This window comes from Heloderma suspectum, chromosome 4 (assembly GCF_057233095.1).
Source record: "Heloderma suspectum isolate Gila_16-S chromosome 4, 16-S_ref, whole genome shotgun sequence".
Classification (NCBI taxonomy): Eukaryota; Metazoa; Chordata; class Lepidosauria; order Squamata; family Helodermatidae; genus Heloderma; species Heloderma suspectum.
Window position 1 is genome coordinate 305,991,377 of NC_139461.1, and position 19,993 is coordinate 306,011,369.

Genomic DNA, 19,993 nt, shown 5'->3' on the forward strand with positions numbered 1-19,993 from the left:
ATGAATAATCTTGTATTGCCTGCCCTGCACTTTTGACAGCAGAGCTGGGATTCATGACCTGCTGCAGGGTTAAGATGCTAGTGAATTGACCAGTATTGAGAGCTAGCGGCCACATTTCCACAGAACGGCAAGCCAGGAATTTGGGGAATCCTGACTTACTGTGAATGAACAGTGGGCTGGTGCACATAGCCTATTGCTTGGCTCCTGCTGTTAGTACAAGTGGCTAAACAAACCGAAATTGGTTGTTTTAGGGCATAATCCGATGCATTTCCTATACCTCCCAGCATGCCCCAGCCAGCATGAGTAGCTGGGGAATACTGGGACCTGTAGGCCTTGTTTATGTCTAAACCTGCATAGGATTGCTCCCTTAGGGTGTCTTCTAAACCTGGGATCCTGGCTTGTTGCTCCCAGACAAGCCAGGCTCTGTAAGCCCAGAGTAAATTCTAGTTTATGATCCTGGCTTGTTTAGGAGCAACAAGTCAGGATTCCAGGTTCGGACAACACACTAAATGAAACAATTCTAGTTTGTTTAGCAACTCATGCTAGATGGAGGAGCCAAGTGAGAGCCAATGAGCTGCATGCACCAACACACACTTCTTTCATGGCACACCAGGATTCCATTCCATGTGAACGTGGCCAATGTGTGATAATGGAAACTGGGGAGAGTTGAGTTCAAATCCCTGCTCTGCACTGAGGCTTTTAGGAAAGCCAATTTTAATAAACTCAGAACAATGATCAGTAAGTCCCCATGGCAAGCAACTCTAACGAGAAAAGGAGTCCAAGATGGGTGGGAGCTTTTAAAAAAGGAAAATCTCAAGGCACAATTACAAAAATTCCAACAAGAAGAAAAGGTGGAAGACTACAGAAGAAGCCAATGTGGCTTCACAACAAGCTTAGAGATGACCTCAAAACAAAAAAGGACACATACAGGAAGTGGAAGGAAGGCCAAGCTACAACGGAAGAGTACAGGCAGGTAGCACAGAATTGCAGGGATGGTGTCAGGAAGGCTAAAGCTGAGAACGAGCTGAGGATAGCGAGGGATGCTAAAAGCAACAAAAAGGCTTTCTTCAGCTACATGCATAGTAAAAGGCAGAGGAAAGAAATGGTTGTTCAGCTATTAAATAAGGATGGCAAAACGATAACAGATGACAAAGAAAAGGCAGAGGTGCTCAATTCCTACTTTGGCTCAGTCTTCTCCCAAAAGAGGGTCTATGACCCTGCTGGCAAAGGCAAAGTACAGGCTGAAGGTCAAGGAATGCCTAATTACTTCGAATGAGTTCAAATCTCCAGGGCCAGATGAACTGCATCCTTGAGTAATAAAGGGACTGGCAGAAGAACTCTCAGAACCGCTGTCTATTCTCTTTGAGAAATCATGGCGGACAGGTGCAGTGCCAGATGACTGGAGGAGGGTAATGTCTGTATCTTCAAAAAGGGCAAAAAGGAGGAACCTGGGAACTACAGACCAGTCAGTCTGACATCAATCCCTGGGAAAATTCTGGAGCAGATGATCAAGCAATCCATCTGTAAGCACCTTGAAAACAATGCAGTGATTACTCGAAGCCAACATGGATTTGTCAAGGACAAATCCTGCCAGATGAATCCGATCTCATTTTTTGATCAAGTAACCTCCCTTGTGGAATGCAGGAATGCTGTGGACATAATATACCTCAGCTTCAGCAAAGCTTTCTACAAAGTCCCCATGATATCCTGATGAGCAAACTAGCTCAAAGAGGGCAAGATGAAACAACGATCCTGTGGATCCACAAGTGGCTACAGAATCGGACTCAAAGAGTGCTTATCAATGGGATCTTCTCAAACTGGGGAGAGGTAACGAGCGGGGTACCGCAGGGCTCAGTCCTGGGCCCAGTGCTCTTCAACATTTTTATGAATGAGTTGGAGGAGGAGGTGCTGGGAATGCTGATCAAATTTGCCCATGACACAAAATTGGGCGAGATAGCTAATACTTTGGAAGACAGAAACAAAATTCAAAGTGATCTGGATAGACTGGAGCGCTGGGCAGAAAGCAACAGAATGAGATTTAATAGGGATAGATGCCAAGTTCTGTACCTAGGAAAAAGAAACTAAATGCGCAGTTACAGGATGGGGAACACTTGTCTCAACAATACTACAAGCAAGAAGGATCTTGGAATTGTTGTAGATCACAAGCTGAATATGTGATGTGGCCGGAAAAAGGCAAATGCTCTTTTGGGCTGCATTAATAGAAGCATAGCTTCCAAATCCCGGGAAGTACTAGTTCCCCTCTACTCAGCACTGGTTAGGCCTCATCTGGAGTACTGTGTCCAGTTGTGGGCAACACACTTTAAGAAGGATGCAGACAAGCTGGAGAAGGTTCAGAGGAGAGCAACAAAGATGATCAGGGGACTGGAGGCCTATGAGGAGAGACTGAAAGAACTGGGCATATTCAGCAGAGAGGAGAGGAGAGGAGAGGAGAGGAGAGGAGAGGAGAGGCGAGGCGAGGCGAGGCGAGGCGAGGCGATAGGATAGCGCTCTTCAAGTACTTGAAAGGTAGTCACAGAGAGGAAGGCCAGGATCTCTTCTCCATCATCCCAGAGTGCAGGACACGGAATCATGGGCTCAAGTGACAGGAAGCCAGATTCCGGCTGAACATCAGGAGAAACGTCCTGACTGTTAGAGCAATACGACAATGGAACCAATTCCCTGGGGAGGTGGTGGGCTCTCCCACACTGGAGGCATTCAAGATGAGGCTGGACAGCCATCTGTTGGGGATGCTCTGACTTTGATTCCTGCATTGAGCAGGGGGTTGGACTCGATGGTCTTATAGGCCCCTTCCAACCCTACTATTCTATGATTCAATCCTATGACCCCTAGGCAGCATCGGGGGGTGGGAGAATAGGATAGTTTGGAGTCCCAGATCTGAGGTTGGAGACAGCACTCTGATCCCCTCGCAGTTGGGATGGAAAGATCCACACTGGCTGCCTCTTCCAAGGTCAGGAACTCAACCTTGCAGAGGGGGTAAAGGGGACATTTTGGTGGGCGAGGAGGAGAGGAGACTGGAGAAGTTGTGATACGAGCTATCCTGAGGCCTCTTCAGCTTCCTTCCCTCCCCCTCTAAGGTGCCCCAGCTAGACAGGCAAAAAAAGCCCATCTAGCAAAAAATTCAGGCTGGGAGGCCAGGGCGGCAGTGATCACTTCCGCCACTCCCCCCACTCTGCACTGGATGCTCGTTAGCTTCTGGGTTCGAGGGTGTAAACAATAGGGTCGCACCCTAAGACAAGCCCAGCATTGGAAGAAGGGTCTCCTTGCATCCTGGGGGCAACCTCACCAACAAGGCACCACCCCTCTCTAGGTCAGCCCTCCGAGGGCAAAGGAAGTGGCCGCTGTCTGGGGGGCCGCCCTGCCTCCAACTGGGAGCAGCAGCAGAGCAGGAAGGATATCCCATGTCCCCGGAGAGAGAACCTCAGGGGGAAGGTGGGGCTAAGCCTGACTGCACCCCACCATCCCCAGTCGGTCCCTCGCTCACCTCCATAGCCTCGGTCACATTCCCTCTGTATGCGCATGGGAATTGCAATAATTACATCTTCGCTATTTGCCTTGTATTTTTTTCCTCGAATTTGGTGCCCCACTTAACTTGGAGCCCTAGGCAACCGCCTAATTCACTTCTATAGATGGGCCGCCCCTGTGCTGGCTGAGTGAAAGCCTTCAGCCTCCAGAAATGATGGCCAATTCATATCACCATTTTCTACGTGGAAAAGCCACCCCAAGAACGTTGAGATGTGCCTCAGTCAATGACTGCAAACCACGTTGCCCAGAAGGGAAGGGCCGTGGCTCAGTGGTGGAGCCCCTGCTTTGCACACAGAAGGTCCCAGGTTCAATCCCAGCATCTCCAGGTAGCGCTAGAAAAACTCCTGCCTGAAACCCTGGAGAATCAGTGCCAGTCAGCGTAGACAATATTTGTATCCTTCCTTTCTACCAAGAAAAATGGCACTCAACACAGTGCTGACTTGATATCAGTCATGCTCCTATTTAGGTGTTAACTTGGATGCGTGAAAGAGCTACGCCGTATTAAACACAGCCCTTATTTTGCCTGTTTTTCAATGGGCCTTTTAACCCACCTTTGGAGGACGCTGGATTGTTTTTCAACGGTTGCCGTTTCCATGCTCTATTTTAAGCTGTTTTTAATTAACCTATGTAATGCTCTGTAATTAACCTATGTAGTACTCTGTGTTAAACTGTGTCAATGGGTGCTTCCAGATGAGCCTTTTAGTGTGCAATCACCCTGCCTCATTCATGGATCTTTACCGGAGGGGGGGGGGGAGCGGTGTCTGGACATCTTCTGCTTGTAACCATCCCACGTTTTCCCATTGCTTCTTCTGTCTTTTTTCTTTCGACATGCAATCCATTAAGGCAAAAAAGACAGAACAGCTACACGGTGCCTTCTGACTTTTGGACCGGTGAGCCCTCTGTCTGGAAGCACCCAATGGTTAATATTCTAATATTTTAGTATGAACTGTGATTCTATAGGTTACATTGTGATGAACTTTATAGGATTGTTTATGTTTTAGCATGATATGAGCTGCCCTGGGAGGATGAAAGAGAAATTGCAACCAACAGGTCCACTACTTGGAGGGGTCAGGATGAGCCAAAAGTAGCCCGTGCTGGTGGAGAGGAGCTATGGTGGCAGGGTGGCCGCATCTACCCTGGTAGCCCCCAGCATGCCCACAGAAAGTTTCTGCTGGCAGTAGGCCCCATGGTGGGCATGTTCCAGGGGCATGTCAGGGCAGGCTGGAGGCAGCTTTGGATCCAGCATCCCTTCACTGCCCAGTGAGGACCTGGCACAGCCTGGCACTGGTATACTTTATTCTCCCTCCACTGGTTTCAATGGGGTAAAATTCAGAAGACCCCAAGATCCACTGGGCATTGGGGACACACAGACCCCTCCTGCCCTATCCAGCACAAGCTGGCAGGGCTCTCAAAGTGATGGATCATCCGCCATTTCACTCCCCTCACCCTACTTAGAATTGCCCTAAAACAGGGGTGTAGAACCCATGACCTGCAGGCCTAATCTTGCCCACCGGATTCCCCAACCCAACCCGCAGAGCCCCCTGGAGAAATCCCCCCCTCGAGGGCATCCCCAATGTTATCTCCAATCTGAGATCAGAGATAACAGGGGTACGCTATCTCAGAGAGCTTCAGCTATTGGGTGGTATAGAAATAAATACATACATACATACATACATGGGCAGCGGGGGATTCTACCGGTGTTGGGAAGAGCAGCGAACCCTGCTGTTCTTCCCAACAATACTTGCATGCCACCATTTAGGGCAGGGACCCCCGATGCCAACCGAGTCTCTGTCTCTGTGCCTCTCCCAGCGCAGAGAGAGAGAGAAAAAAAGCAGGGTGGGGCAATGACATCACTGGACGTGGACATGGCCACTGATTTGATGGCATTGGCCATAGCCACACCCACTGACATCGTCCTGCTGAGGGTTGGTGGAGGGCAATTCAGCCCCCCAGCTTTAAAAAGTTCTGCCCCCCTGCCCTAAATGGCAGCATGCAAATATTGCAAGAAATAAATAAAGCTTTCGTAGAACTTGATCCTACCACAAACATAATCATTTTCCAAAAGTGATGGTCCACACATTAAAGACACAAGAATCACCCTGCTGGATCAGACCAAAAGTCCATCTAGTCCAGCATCTCTTTTCCCACAGAGCCCAGCCAGATGTGCTCCAGAAAGCTCACAAAGACAGGAACATCCCCCACACACATGCTATTTGAAGGCATACTGCTCCTGTACGTGGCAGTTTTACTTGGCTCTCATGGCTAAGAGCCACTGATAAAGAAGACTTGAAGTCTCCACACCTCCCCAAAGGAAGTGGGTCTCATTCACAAGTTAAGTGCACCAAGGACTGCAATCTCAATCCTTTTTCTCCATCATTCCATACGAATGCTGAGCCTCAAACTAACTGAGCACTGCAAAGTTTGTCCTTTGAGTCTACAGCTTTGCTAATTCAGAGCGTTAAATCACAGTTCAAATTTGCATCTTTGCAATCCAGTGGGTCAGAGAGTAAAGTATTTATTTATATTTTATGGTTGTTTTATTTTTCAGCTAGAATACAAAGCAGCCACACAAAAGCCCCACAAAAGAAACCGAGATGCGTCTCTGTGCCAGGCATGCCACTTACTGTGGCACGTCAAGGTTGCTTTATTTAAAGGAGCAGTAGGGAATCTCTGGTCCTTCAGATGTTGTTCAAATCCATCAGCCCCAGCCAGCATAGCCAGTTGTCATGGATGATGGGAGTTGTGGTCCAACATCTGGAAGGCCACACATTCTCCACCCCTGATTGAAAGCCTCTCATTCTAGCTAGATGTAGTTTCCTTGGTTTGATCTGCATGCTCCCTCTCTTCCAACCAGTGCCCTAGCTGAATTGTGTGAGACAAATGTTCAGCAGAGATGCTTAATTAACAAAAACAAAGCCCATTCTTTGTAATCACTCCCTCTCACACACACACACGCACACACACACACCCTTAAGTCTCCACTGCCTCCCACTCTCCCATTGGTTTATGGGCCACATTTCACTCCTGCTCCCATCCACTTGAGATCAGCTGTTCTCAAATTCCTTTCTGTCTTAACACATGACCTCATTCTTTCTCCCACATCACGCCCCATGCTGATGTTAAGCCTCCCCTTCTCCAAGGTTTATCCTGAGCCACAGCTCACTGTTTTCAGCACTAGATGTTCCAGGACCGGCCCTTCCATTAGGCAGAGTGAGATGATTGCCTCAGGCGGCAGATACTGGGAGGTGGCAGCAAGGTTTTCGAGGAGAAAGCTGTGTGCCACACAGTCTGGCCTGCACCCCCTAAGCTAGCCTACTGCCTTCAGGTGTGGTGGAGGATGCTGTGGCATTGCCGGTGTTGAAGAAAGATTTGACTGCCGGTCCAGTCGACTTCTGTACATGGAATGGGAGGGGGTGCCTTCTTGTTCTTTGCCTCAGTCTGCCACATGTCTTGAGCCAGCCCTGAGAGTTTCCATCCTTAGAAGTAGCAAATGAAAGAGAAACAATGTACCTCTGAGCACATGATGAATAACCATAATCATGGTTAATATTCACATCTAGCAGAAGAGAGCAGCCTAGCCAGAGAAAGAGACAGGCAACGAGAGAGATTCCAGGAAGAAATCCTGTTCTATTAACTAGGCAAGTTTTGATTGCTTCCTTAATTGATTAAACTTGCATATGTAAGAGCAGTGGTTCTGAAGGGGGAAAACATACTTCCTTTGACTTTAGATGAGGGGTGAGCAACTTGCAGCCCTCCAGATGTTTTGGCCTACAACTCCCATTAGCCCTAACTAGGAATGTTGGATAAATCCACAACAGAATCAAATGAATTTGTATTTCTACGAATCTGACCTGTGGATTCTGCAGCGGACCGGCTTTTCCCGAGTTGCATGGATTCTGTGGACTTGCAGACTGTTTTTTTACTCTCCGGAATTTTACACAAATCTGGTCACAGAAAAATACGTTAAAAAAAACACACACACACTGGCTAAAAATGCGCTTTTCCTTCATAAGGTAAAGGATGAAAATGTGTGTTTTGTGGGGGATTCGCACATTTGTGCAAGTGCGAATTTGTGTGAATGTGAATTTGTGCAAATTTGGGAAATTGGAAAAAAAACTATTCTATCAATGAGCAGACAATGGAATGAAAAGCACCTGACAATCTGTGAAATGTAGATGGAACAGGTTATACAAAATCTGTACTTCCCTAGCCAGCATAGCTAATGGAGAGAGATGATGGGAGTTGTAGGCCAAAACATCTGGAAGGCCACAACTTACCCAGCCCTGTTTTAGATGATGCATGCACCTGTTGAAGCAGAAAAGACATCCCCGCCCCCCCCGTGCAAGAGTGATGGAGGGAAGCATCTTCTAGCCTGCCACCCACACTGTTTGTATTCATATTTAAAATATTTGTATTATATTTGTTTTGTAAGGAATTTAAAATGCAATGCAAGAAAAGCTTAGTTGGGGCAACGGTCATATTAAACACATCAAAGAGGCCTAGCTCAAAAGCCTGCTTTCTGAAGCAAAGTTTTGATTTTGGGCCTAGGTTACAAGCAAGCAAATCAGTTTCAACTAAGAAAAGGGAAAACTGACAAGAATAGGCTATGGGTTCAGGTCCAGGCAGGGTAAAGCCACAGAGAACAAGTCAGGAAATTTCAACAGAACTGTAGAATGAACAAGACATCAGCAAATACAAGAGCAAGTGGGTGTTACTTTGATTATGAGGAAGGGTCTTTGGAGAGGCTAGACTACCTTATTGTAACTAGAGCTCTGCACAAATGGCCTCTCAAAATTCTCCAACCTACTTGTGGGCAGAAAAATTAGGGGGACAATTTCACCGAATTTCTCCAGTAGAAAGGTATAAAAGTTCACACCCTGGGTTCTAGCGTCATTCAGGGTTCTTGGGGTTTCTTTTAGCTCCATTCAGAGAGTCTTTGCAGGAAGACAGATACTTCACCGGAGAATAGTGTTAGTCTAATTCTTTTCCTTCTATTTCTGTACTAATTATAAAAGGTGTGTGTGTATGCTACTTTCTTTAATAAAGCATTCTGTCCTATTTTAAATATTTGTCTGTAAGACTCAATACTTCTAAAGCACCAATGACAGATCACAAATCTGAACCTAAGTAAGGCAGTAAGGATCTGTCACTAGTAAGCAGGGGGTCTGGTTAATTAGATTTATTTTCCTTAAATGTTTTCCCTGACATGTGGATCAATAGAGATACATCTCCACTCTGCCTTTCCACCCAGTCTGGAGCAACAGAGTAGTTCACTATAATAATGAAGTGAAGCTTCCAAACTGCCTTCAAGGACAACCCCACAATGAGCACTTTGCAATAGTCTAACCTGGAAATTACCGATCTATGACAGTATTACGAGATCTTGCTTTTCCAGGAGAGGGAGCAGCTGGAGAATCACCTGAAGCTGAGAAAAGGCACTCTGAGCAAACAATCCACTTCAGAATCCAAGAGCACTGCCGGATCCAGGAGTACCCCCAAACTGCAGTACTCGTCCTTAAGGAGAAGTATGGCCAATGGCCAAAATAGGCATTACACCTACCTCCTCACTAACTGGATCCCCCATCATCAACATAGCCTTATTCTGCAAACCAAGCATCAATTTATTTTGTCTTTTGCAGTCCATCATTGATGCCTCAACAAATACATTATCCCAAAAAGTGTTGCTCGGCATTTTGGAAAGTTGTGATGATCAACAACTCCTTCTGCCAAAAAGCAACACACCCTCGAACCCATGACAGTTCCCTTCAGAAATGCCAATGCTGACGCAAACGTTAGGAAAAAACCAAAAATAGCTTCATCAGGACTAGTAACTTATTTCTAGCACCATCTTCAGCTGTGTAATTTCATTAAAGCCAATAGATGCTCCAGGCCAGAAAATGGCTCCACTTCTGGTTGCTCAAAAATAAAATATTAAAATAAAACATTAAGAAGCAATTTATTTAAACCATTATTTGCTTAGCTTCTTCCTTCCATCCAACAGTATCAAAGCACCTTTGCAAGAGTTCTGCATTGCATGTCATGTCAGGATGGAGCAAAGGCAGCTGGTGCATATAGCTACCCATCTTGACCATTCTGAGACACATGAATGCTGAGACCCTACCAAAATTTTGAATTGTTGTGGCATATCTCAGTGAGATTGAGAGGAAATTGAGAAGATAGGAAGGATAGTCATTTGCCATTGCTGTCTTGAAACTTGCTAGCCTTGTCCATATGCCATGTATGTCCAAGAATAACCACAGTGACTGCAAAAAGGCATGTTTTGTTAATCCACCCATGCTAGAGCAGAAAAGAGATTTTTCGTAAATTCAAGATTCAGCAACGTTTCAGTCTCCGACGTCACATAGATCGCTTTTAGAGGCAATAAAGTACTAAATTGTTAAATTCAGTACTCTTACAACTTGTTTTTTCTAAGATTCCTGAATCATAAAGCAACATGCATAACAGGAATGAATGGTGGGGAAGAAGAATTAGAAAAATTATAAATTGCCCTGAGAATACAATTATAGGGCAGCCAATAAGTACTGAAAATAAATAAACAAAGAAGAAGATTTTTCCCCATTTTTGTAAACAAATTTGAGATAGAAGAACTTGCTTGATGTTCTCCCTCAACAGTTCATTTGGCAGGGCAATCTGAACACCCTCAGACAGGGTCAGGATAGGGTGAAAGTGCCCTCGACCAGTGGAGAGGAACTCGGATGGTGCAGCACCAGGTCTACCAGAGGGGGGCCCGACATGTCCACAGAAAGTGTCCATGGGTGGCAGGCCCCAAAACAGGACGTTCTGGGGCTATGTTGGAGATGGCCTTAGATTCACTCCCTGAAGAGGCCCCTGGACTGGGGATAGAGCCAACATAATTACTTTCCTTCCCATTGAAACTGGAGGTGGGATGGAAATCACTGGAGGCCTGGAAGAAAAACACGCATACCTCCTGGTCTGGCCAGCAGAAGCAGAACCTCCACCGGCCCACCCAACTTCAGATTGCTCTGTAAGTTCCAATCTCTACCATATAAGAATGAGGAAGCCTCCATCCTGCAGGAAGTTAAAGATGCTGTGAGTATGGGAGAAAGGGTGGATGGTGGATGGGGAAAAGAACAAGTGGGGGACCAGGAGGCAGATGGGGAGGAAACCTCACACAAAGCCTAGTGCAGCCTTCCCCCACCTTAGAATTACAGATCCACTCTTTTAATATATTGTAAACAAGAATTGGTCTATTAGAACTGGAAGATACGCTGATTGGGTCTCCAACTTCCAATTAGAGTTGGAAGATATGCTGATTGGGTCTCCAACTTCCAATTAGAGTTGGAAGATATGCTGATTGGGTCTCCAACTTCCAATTAGAGTTGGAAGATATGCTGATTGGGTCTCCAACTTCCAATTAGAGTTGGAAGATATGCTGATTGGCACATTGGCAGCATCAGTGATGCTGCCTACGAGCCACAGTCTAAACTAGCATAAGCTGGAAAAACCCGACTGAAATCATAAGAACATATAAAAGTGTCTTACACTTATCCTGAGTCTAACTACCAGGCCTCTGAGGTCAGTACTGACTACCAGTGGAGGCTGGTGGTTCCGATGACAGTGGGTGGTGAATTCACTCCAGGTTTCAGTCAGAACCAATCAGAACTCTAAAGGAGCTCTCCAAGGTGCTTCATATCCTTACAGTTCTGACTGAAACCTGATGCAGATTCACCGCCCCACTGACATCGGAGTTACCAGCCTCCACTGCTGTCTACTCCAGGTCTACAACTCATAGCACCTCTCCAAAGCCTACTAGATAAGGCCCTTTGAAATGGAGACTCCAGAGACTGACATCAGGACCTTATGTATGCAAAGCATACATTGACCTATGGAACCTCCCATAGACGCTGTATGAATTCAGAAGAGCTTTATCAATTTACATCACTTGCTATTCTTAGCTTGGTCCAAATTCTATTTCATGTTCACACAGCAGAAATTATCCTTTGGAGAACTCAGTTGAAATTGCAGCACAGCCATGGACCACGGGCAGGTCACCCTCTCTGAGACTCAGTTTACCCATCTGTAAAATGGCAATAGCGCAGCAGTTCTATGGCACAGAGCCACCAGAGCTATCAGGTTCCAGCCTCATCTCATCCTTTGACTACTTCCATGGCCTAGGTCAAGTCATTAACCTTTAGCCTCAATTTTAGAAGTTCAGAGCCAATGCAGTATAGCATGGCAGACTGGAATCTGGGGGAGGCCGGGTTCAAATCCCCTAAAAACATCACTAGGTGACTCTGGGCTAATCACTACTATTCACCAAACCTACCTCACAGGATTGTTGTGAGGATAAAAGGAGTGTGTGGAGAGAACCCTTAGATTTGTTATCCATCCTGATAGTACTTGTACTGAGGGTGGCCTAAATATTCATTCAATTAATAAAAGGTCTATAGAAATTATACAGGCGACTAGCAGTTTTAGATAACCAAGGCCGGGAAAGCGATCTGAAAGTGGGAGGGGAGAAAGGGAGGACTTGGGGGAACTGGGGGTTTCAGGAATTTTTGAAAAATTGGGGAGCATCGGGGGGTTTTTCCCTTTTTCGGGGATGGGGTCAGTTTTTTCCCAAGCCATCACATCTCTAGACAGGAATAGTAGGAGAAGTGGTTAACGGCTTTGTCCACTCACCCAGCTCACTGTGACCACACTCTGAAAGTCCCCTCTCCTGGTGCGGGCCCAAACCCCACTTTAGACTCATACCATTTCCAGAACTCACAAGTAGCAACCTATTATTTTCAGTTTATGAAAACAGGGTTCTAGTGTATGATGCACCTCACCTGGTAAAACCTGGTAGGGATCTGTTTAGGGATGGCAAAAGGAGAAGATGGCCCCCCACATTGTATTTCAGGCCACACATAAGACAGGAACATCTCTTTTTTGTTCTTAGGAGATATAAAACCATAACAAATGCTCTTAAAATGTACTGCCTTTTTTTTTTTTTGCAGAGTTTAAAACAGATATATACAAAAGCAGGACTTTGGATTTTGTTGTCAATCTTCCCCCCACCCCACCAATGAAACCTGAAGTTGCACCCCCTAAAAAGAATCGTGGAGGGCAGGCAAGTGCTTACAACTCTGCCCCCAAATCAAATATATTTTTTTCGGGGGGGGGAACCACTGAAAGTCTTTGTGAGTAATTCAGTTTGCTCTGTTAGAAACCGAATCCATGGCTGGATTCAGCTTTTGCCAATCTTTCTTTCTTTTGGCATAACAACCTCTTTGGGATTAGTTAATAAAACATCTCTCTGGAACACTCCAGTTTGCAAAATGGCACGGGCCCAAAGTGCAGTGCCCCCAATGGTTTTTGATGCCATTGCTAACACAAAACCACAAAGCTTTATATGAAAATAGAGGAGATCTGAGTCAGGAGAATTGTGATGCTGTTTAAAAAAAAAAAAAAGGAAGGAAGGAAGGAAGGAAGGAAGGAAGGAAAGGGCTGCACATTATATCTTGTGTTATCTTCAGGTTTTCATAACAGTCTGGAACCTTGTTTGATGGGACCATGGGAACATCATAGGGGGGCACCTGTGGCCAAAATCTAAACAAACCTTTTGGTTCCTGGTAAACATCAGATTGCAATCCTATGCACGCTTATGTAGGAGTAACCCCACTGAACATAAAGGGGCTTACTTCTGAGTAAATCAGTCTAGGATTGAGTAATTATTCATTTTTACACTTCATTATACAGAGTCACACATACACACTTTGAGGCACATCTGATTCAGTACTGTTTATCTGTAAATATAAATGACTCTGTTATAAGTAAATAAGATTGGCTGATTTATTAGGTATAACATAAAAACCACCTATGATTGATTCTTGCTGTTGTATGTTTATTTCTGTCTGTTCCGCCTGCCTTTTTATAATTTAATCAACAAAAAAAGAGACACAGACACAGACATACTCCTGTGCTTATTCCAACTGAGCAGTGGGATGCAACAATTCCTTTGATAAAGAAAGCACTGGAATGTCAACATCAGCCTTTTGTTTCTTGCATTTCCCTCAAAAGCCTCCAACTTTAGCTGCTGTTCCTTTCTAGAGTCATTGCTCAAGCATCCAGAATCTGCAGTGAGAGAAAAAACAGCAGGCCTCAAAGATGTGAGCCTCCACTTCAAGCATCTAATGAAAACAGAGGTGATGGATGCTTGTAATCTAAAAGTGTGTATTGTGGCGGGGGGGGGGGTGACCCTAGAAAACGATTGGTTGAGCATTAGAGGGATTTCTGTGCTATTCAGGTGGCAGTACTGGTGATACTGAGCAACATCAGAACAAAGACACTAGCAATGCTGTTCCACACATTCAATTGGAACCAATCTAGAAAAGCCAGAATACAAGTCCTTGCCCATAAGGGATGAAGCATTTCTTGCAACAATAAATTAGGAAGAAAAAAACACTGTGTCCATCCAGCATACATAATCTTGGAGGAAAAGTGGACTTCAGTTCCTTGCAGCAGCCTAGACACAACAGGCTACAACTTAGAATGCAATCCTATGCATGTTAGACAGAAGAAGAAAAATCTTGCCACTCCCAGCATTCCCGAACCAGTATGGCTGGCTGGGGCATGCCAGGAGTTATAGGGCTTTTTTCTGTCTAAGCATGCATGGGATTGCTCCATTAGGGTCTCCATTTTCCCCATCTGTACATTGGAGCTAACTGAGGGGGAGAACAAGGCTGAGCATGATGAAAGTTAAGTACCATCAGCATACATCATAATTTCAGAGCTGCAAGAAGCCCTTGAGGAAACGCTGCCTGGCACTTTATCCTCTCCCCTTATTCCTCCAGATATTTGCAAAGAACGCCACCCAGGTGGGACACAACTGAGAGCAGGTAGCTGTCATTTTGCTGGAGTGGAGTTGGGGACAGGGTGTGGGGAAGGCTGAAGACACAAAGCAAAGCAAGCATGCATCTAAATGAAGTAAGAATTTCCACACTGGATCAAGCCAACAATCACCCAGCTGGCCAGGCATGGCTTCTTCCGAAAAGTTTACAAAATAAGGCAGGCTGCTCATTCTGGCCTCTATTTTTACCTCTGAAAACAGGAGCTTGGGCCTTGAAATACCATGCCTAATAGCTCAAAATGACTCGCAGCCCAATCTTACACGTGTCCACTGGGAAATAATTTCCACTCAGATCAGCCTTCCTTCAACCTGGTGCCCTCCAGATCAAGAGACTGCGACTCCCATCATCCCCTGCCAGTATGCCACACAGTGAGAATGGTTAACTTGCACTGACTTCAGCTGGGATTTCAGCAGCCTCCCTGCATCTCTTTATGCCCCTGGTCTGTCATCATAACATACTAAGGCAATGAGTACCACAGATTATTTATGCATTGCAGAAAGCACTACATCTGTTCGTTTTCTTTTAAATATGCTATTTATCACTTTCAATGGATGACTCTCAGATGTTCGTTTGCTTTTTATGTTAGATGGACAGTGAGTCATTTTTTTCTATCCTTCCTTTCCATGCACACGCACGCGCGCGCACACACACACCATCCCAATTGCTTTGCAATCCATCTCTCCCCTTTCCCATTTTCTCACCCAACTTACGATCCATGACTAATCGAGGCTTAAATGCACACACATCCTTTTCCTGCAAGCCCTGCACACTGGTGCCTGACCCTATCCAAAATGACCAGTCATATGTGTGTGTGAGCGCATGTGTGTGTTTGGAAAACCGGGGAACTGGCGAGTTGCCCTTCTGTGCGAATTGGCATCCAGGAAGAAAAAGACGGGGGAGGGTGCAAAAATTGGGGGGGGGGGAGAAAATGCCTATTCAAGGTTTTTTTTGCAGCTCCCACACAGGATATCTGCCAAGAAATATGGTGGAGGAAGAGAAGCAGGGAGGGAGGAGGTGATAGGCTATTGGCAAGGGCAGATGGATGGACGGATGGATGGACGGATGGATGGATGGATGAAATGGAAAGAGGGATGTTTACGCTGACAGAGCGGTCTCCAGAGCGGAAAGGTAGAGCCGGGCTGAATGGAGAGAGGACGGCAGGAGGCAACAGAGCGAAGGGATGGAAAGGGAGAAATCGAGAGGGAGAGAAAGTGCGGATCTGGACGGAGGGAAGGAGAGCGGAGACCGAGAATGGCAGAGGGCGCCGCGCGAGGAGCAGACAATGAATGGAGCGAGTCACGGAGACGGGCGAGGAGTTTTTTTTTGGGGGGGGCATGCACCCGTGGAGAGTTTGCCGGGATAGAGGGCTGGACGAGGCATGACTGTGGGATTCTGCTGGAAAGCAGAGCGGGGATCGATTCGGGAGGGAGGAATTGGGCACGCAGCATTCCGAGGGCGAGGTGATGGGCGATTCTGGCAAGAGGAGGAGGAGGCCAGGGCGATTCCAGCCCCTCGTGGCTGGAGCTGAGCGGGGGGCAGATCGTGGCAGCCCCCGCCGCCTCTACTCACACGTAAGCGGGGGGGTCGTGGCAGCCCCCGCCGCCTCTACTCACACGTAAGCGGGGGGGGGTCGTGGCAGCCCCCGCCGCCTCTACTCACACGTAAGCGGGGGGGTCGTGGCAGCCCCCGCCGCCTCTACTCACACGTAAGCGGGGGGGGGGTCGTGGCAGCCCCCGCCGCCTCTACTCACACGTAAGCGGGGGGGGGGGTCGTGGCAGCCCCCGCCGCCTCTACTCACACGTAAGCGGGGGGGGTCGTGGCAGCCCCCGCCGCCTCTACTCACACGTAAGCGGGGGGGGTCGTGGCAGCCCCCGCCGCCTCTACTCACACGTAAGCGGGGGGGGGGGTCGTGGCAGCCCCCGCCGCCTCTACTCACACGTAAGCATGGGGGGTCGTGGCAGCCCCCGCCGCCTCTACTCACACGTAAGCGGGGGGGGTCGTGGCAGCCCCCGCCGCCTCTACTCACACGTAAGCGGGGGGGGTCGTGGCAGCCCCCGCCGCCTCTACTCACACGTAAGCGGGGGGGGTCGTGGCAGCCCCCGCCGCCTCTACTCACACGTAAGCGGGGGGGGGTCGTGGCAGCCCCCGCCGCCTCTACTCACACGTAAGCGTGGTAGATGAACGCCCAGCCGCGGGGCCTCTCGAGCACGTTGTAGAGGAAATTCTGGAGCTTGCGGTAGAAGGCGTTCCTCTTGGGCGGCTTGCCGGAGACGGCCGAGCGGGGCTTGCTGAGGATGGAGCCGCGCTTGCTGCCGCCCTCGGAGCCGGCGATGAGCAGCGCCCCGTCGCGGGTGGAGTCCGGCGCGCCGGCGTCCAGCCCCACGAAGCCCACCTTCAGCTTCTTCTCGCCCGACGCGCCCGGGTACACGCCTCCGTTGCGCGACTTCTGCACCATCCTGCGGCGGCGGCGAGGGGCCCGGCCGCGCGGCTCAGAGGGGCTGCGGGGCGGGCCGCGCCGGGCGGGGGGGCTGCCCGGGGCCGCAGGGGCGCAGCGGCATGGCGGGGGTGGCGGGGAGGACGCGGGGGAGCCGCGGCGGAGGCTGCGGCAGTTGCTCCGCTTTCGCGAGCAGCGAGAGAAGCGATTGCTGGGCGGGGGGGGGGGAGGCGCGGGAGCGGCTCGGAGGAAGCGAGAAGACGCGCCTGCAATCTGTTCAGCCCCCTCTCCGCCTGCTCCTGGCGCAGCTCCTCCCGGCCACCATCAGCCGCCTCCCTCGTTCCCTCTCTTAACTCTTCCCGCGCCTCTCTCTCTCTCGCTGCCGCTGCTGGCAGTCTTGGCAAAAGACCTCCCCGCCCCGAGGCCGAGTCGGTGCCGGGGCTCAGCAGGTCAACCCACGCGCACCCACCGTTCTTAAGGAGCGCCTCCAGCAGCACCAGACAGGCCACTTAACAAGATCAGCCTCCGATGGCCTTCTCTCTGTCCCATCAGCCAGGACAGCTAGACTGGTGGGGGCGAGGGAGAGGGCCTTCTCTGTGGTGGCCCCCGCTCTGTGGAACTCCCTCCCTAGGGAACTCCGCCATGCCCCTCTTTAATGAGCTTCCGTTGTGCATTAAAAACGTGGTTGTTCAGGCAGGCATTTGGGGTGGGTTAGGGTATTTTAGAAAATGTTTTTACTGTAGAATTTTATTGTTTTAAACTGTTTTACTGTATGTTGTACATCGCCCAGAGTGGCTGGGTGACTGGCCAGATGGGCAATTAATAAATTTAATAATAATAATAATAACCAGCCACTGAGAAAAGTCCTCCATTTGTTTAAGAAAAAGGAGCGTGCCTCTGAACACATGCAGAGTGCCGGGCCCTCGCCCAGGCGGAAACCGCATTATTATTATTATTATTATTATTACAGCCCCTTCCTCTGCATCTTTACTCAGAAGTCCAGTCCCTTCAAATTCAGATGGGGCTCCCTCCCCCAAGTAAATTTGCTCAGGGTTGCAGATTTGGGATTAAGGCCAGAGAAAGGTATATCTATATATACAGTCTTCGCCAGTCCCGGAAGGACAACTGCTGTTTGTTCGCAGATCTCTCTGCCAATGAAAAGCCTTTGCAGCCAGAACCCACTGGATGTGGGGCGGGGGGGGGGGGGAGTGGAATCCAGAAGAGAGATCCCAACCAATCCAAACAAAGAAAACGAAAATCCCATCATCTGAAAACCGAAAGGGTCTCCTAGGAATGTACGCATCTCGCAAGGACAGCGGCTTAGGGAAATGGGAGACAGAAAAACAGCGTCCTGTGAATTCAGACACCGACAAACTGTTGGTTGTGCTCTGCAAAACTTTCTAGTTTCTGAGGGTGCAATCCTATGCATGTTTAGACAGAAAAAAGTCCGACAACGCCCAGCATTCCCGAGGTGGGGAATGCTGGGCGTTGTTGGACTTTTTTCTGTCTAAACATGCACAGGATTGCGCTGTAAGCCAAACAGAGAACACCAGTCATGTATGGCCACATGGGCTGATATGAACCTCTCTCTGCAATTCATAGTGCTTAGGATTCTTGTGCCAGAAATTGTGTGTATAAAACGAAGTAAGCTGTGTTGGTCCATAAGGGCAAATTCCAAAACTCACAGTCAAGCAGTAGGTTTATTAGGACCAACCCAACACGGATAAGGTTGTGAGCACCAATGTTTGAGATCTCCAGATCTCTTAATCAAGCAAGTTGTTACACAAAACAGGAATGGTGGAGAGAGAAAAGAGGCTGACTTGATGCTGAGCTCATGAAGGCTGCATGGCCAGAGTGTTAAGACAGAGCCTAGAGGACACTAGGGTGTTAACTGTTAACGCAGGTTTCACATTACACCTTGGGCTGCAGGGGCAAAGAAAAACCTAAGGGCTGATTCCCACATTTTTGAAAAGATAAAATCCAGTTGTTACTTGAGTTTGTCCCCAGGCTTAGGTGAAACACAAAGGCTCCTTGGTAGCCAGAGAACCTGGCCATTGTTATATTAACAAAGCCAGAGAAAACCCTGCTTTCCTTGGACGGCAAATTTTCAAACTGCACAGAATTATTCTTCAGACTAAACTATATATCATTTGTACAAGGCCACAACAGACAAAAGAACCAGCCCATAGAGCTGCCAAAGAGTTAGAAATGTGCAGGATTCCAAGGGGTTATAATGGTACCTTTTATTAGAGGAACCCCAATGTGAGGGCAGAGTAAGATAGCAGGTTTACAGGTTTTTTAACTAAAAGCATAATACCCCCGTCATATCTCCAGCAGATATATTAACAAGTCAGTATCATCATGAATGGATCGTGTTAACAATACAAAAAGGACTCAGCAAGTTGTTCTACTGGACCTATTGTGTCAGTAAGGAAGGATAGCAACCTTTCAGGTTACACAAAACTCTCGTTCAGGCAGTCACATAACAGACTTGCATAACAAATATAATAACAAGACAATATGAGTTTTCAAGAGATATTATATTCTCTTTTCCCCCAGATACATACTGGACCCAAAGTTATATGTTTTATGACAAGGGTGTTGAACCTCAGGCCAGTGGGTCAAATATGGCCTGCCTGGGGTTCCCCAAAAGGCCCTTCCCCTGGTCCCTATCATGAGTAACCACCATTGATAGATCTGTCCTCTATGATTTTGTCTAATTTTTTTAAAACCATCAAAACCATTGGCCATCACAACATCTTGGGGCAATGAAGACCACATGTTAATCATGCATCATATGACCTGCTTCCTTTTGTCACTGAATTACTGCCAGTCAACTTCAATGATCAGTCCTGAATTCTAGGATTTATGAGAGAGGGGAAGAAAATACATTTATTTTTTTTCTCCACAGCTTTCATAATTATATAGACCTGTCACATCACCTTGTTAGTTACCTTTTTTTTTCTCTCTAAACCAAAATACCCCCAAATTGCTATCCCATGGTAAAAAAAAAAAAACAGGAATCTGCCACATGTTCTGGGATCCAGGCATTGGATGTGATGCACAGGCACCCTAACAAAATGTTACACACACATACAGAGATGTCTGTTAGCCCCAGAGGCTGGAGTACCGGGTAGATGGG

The 19,993-nt window shown here is 47.7% G+C and overlaps 1 protein-coding gene across 1 annotated transcript in view; it reads right to left on the minus strand.

The window, feature by feature from the left end:
• KCNQ2 (potassium voltage-gated channel subfamily Q member 2) overlaps positions 1 to 16,937 on the minus strand; it is a 164,726-nt gene extending 147,789 nt beyond the window's left edge. Inside the window, exon 1 of the mRNA XM_084848417.1 lies at positions 16,580 to 16,937. Coding sequence (XP_084704543.1) covers positions 16,580 to 16,872 — 293 coding nt within the window. The 5' untranslated portion in view covers positions 16,873 to 16,937. The remainder of the gene's footprint in view (positions 1 to 16,579) is intronic.
• Positions 16,938 to 19,993: the final 3,056 nt, after the last annotated feature.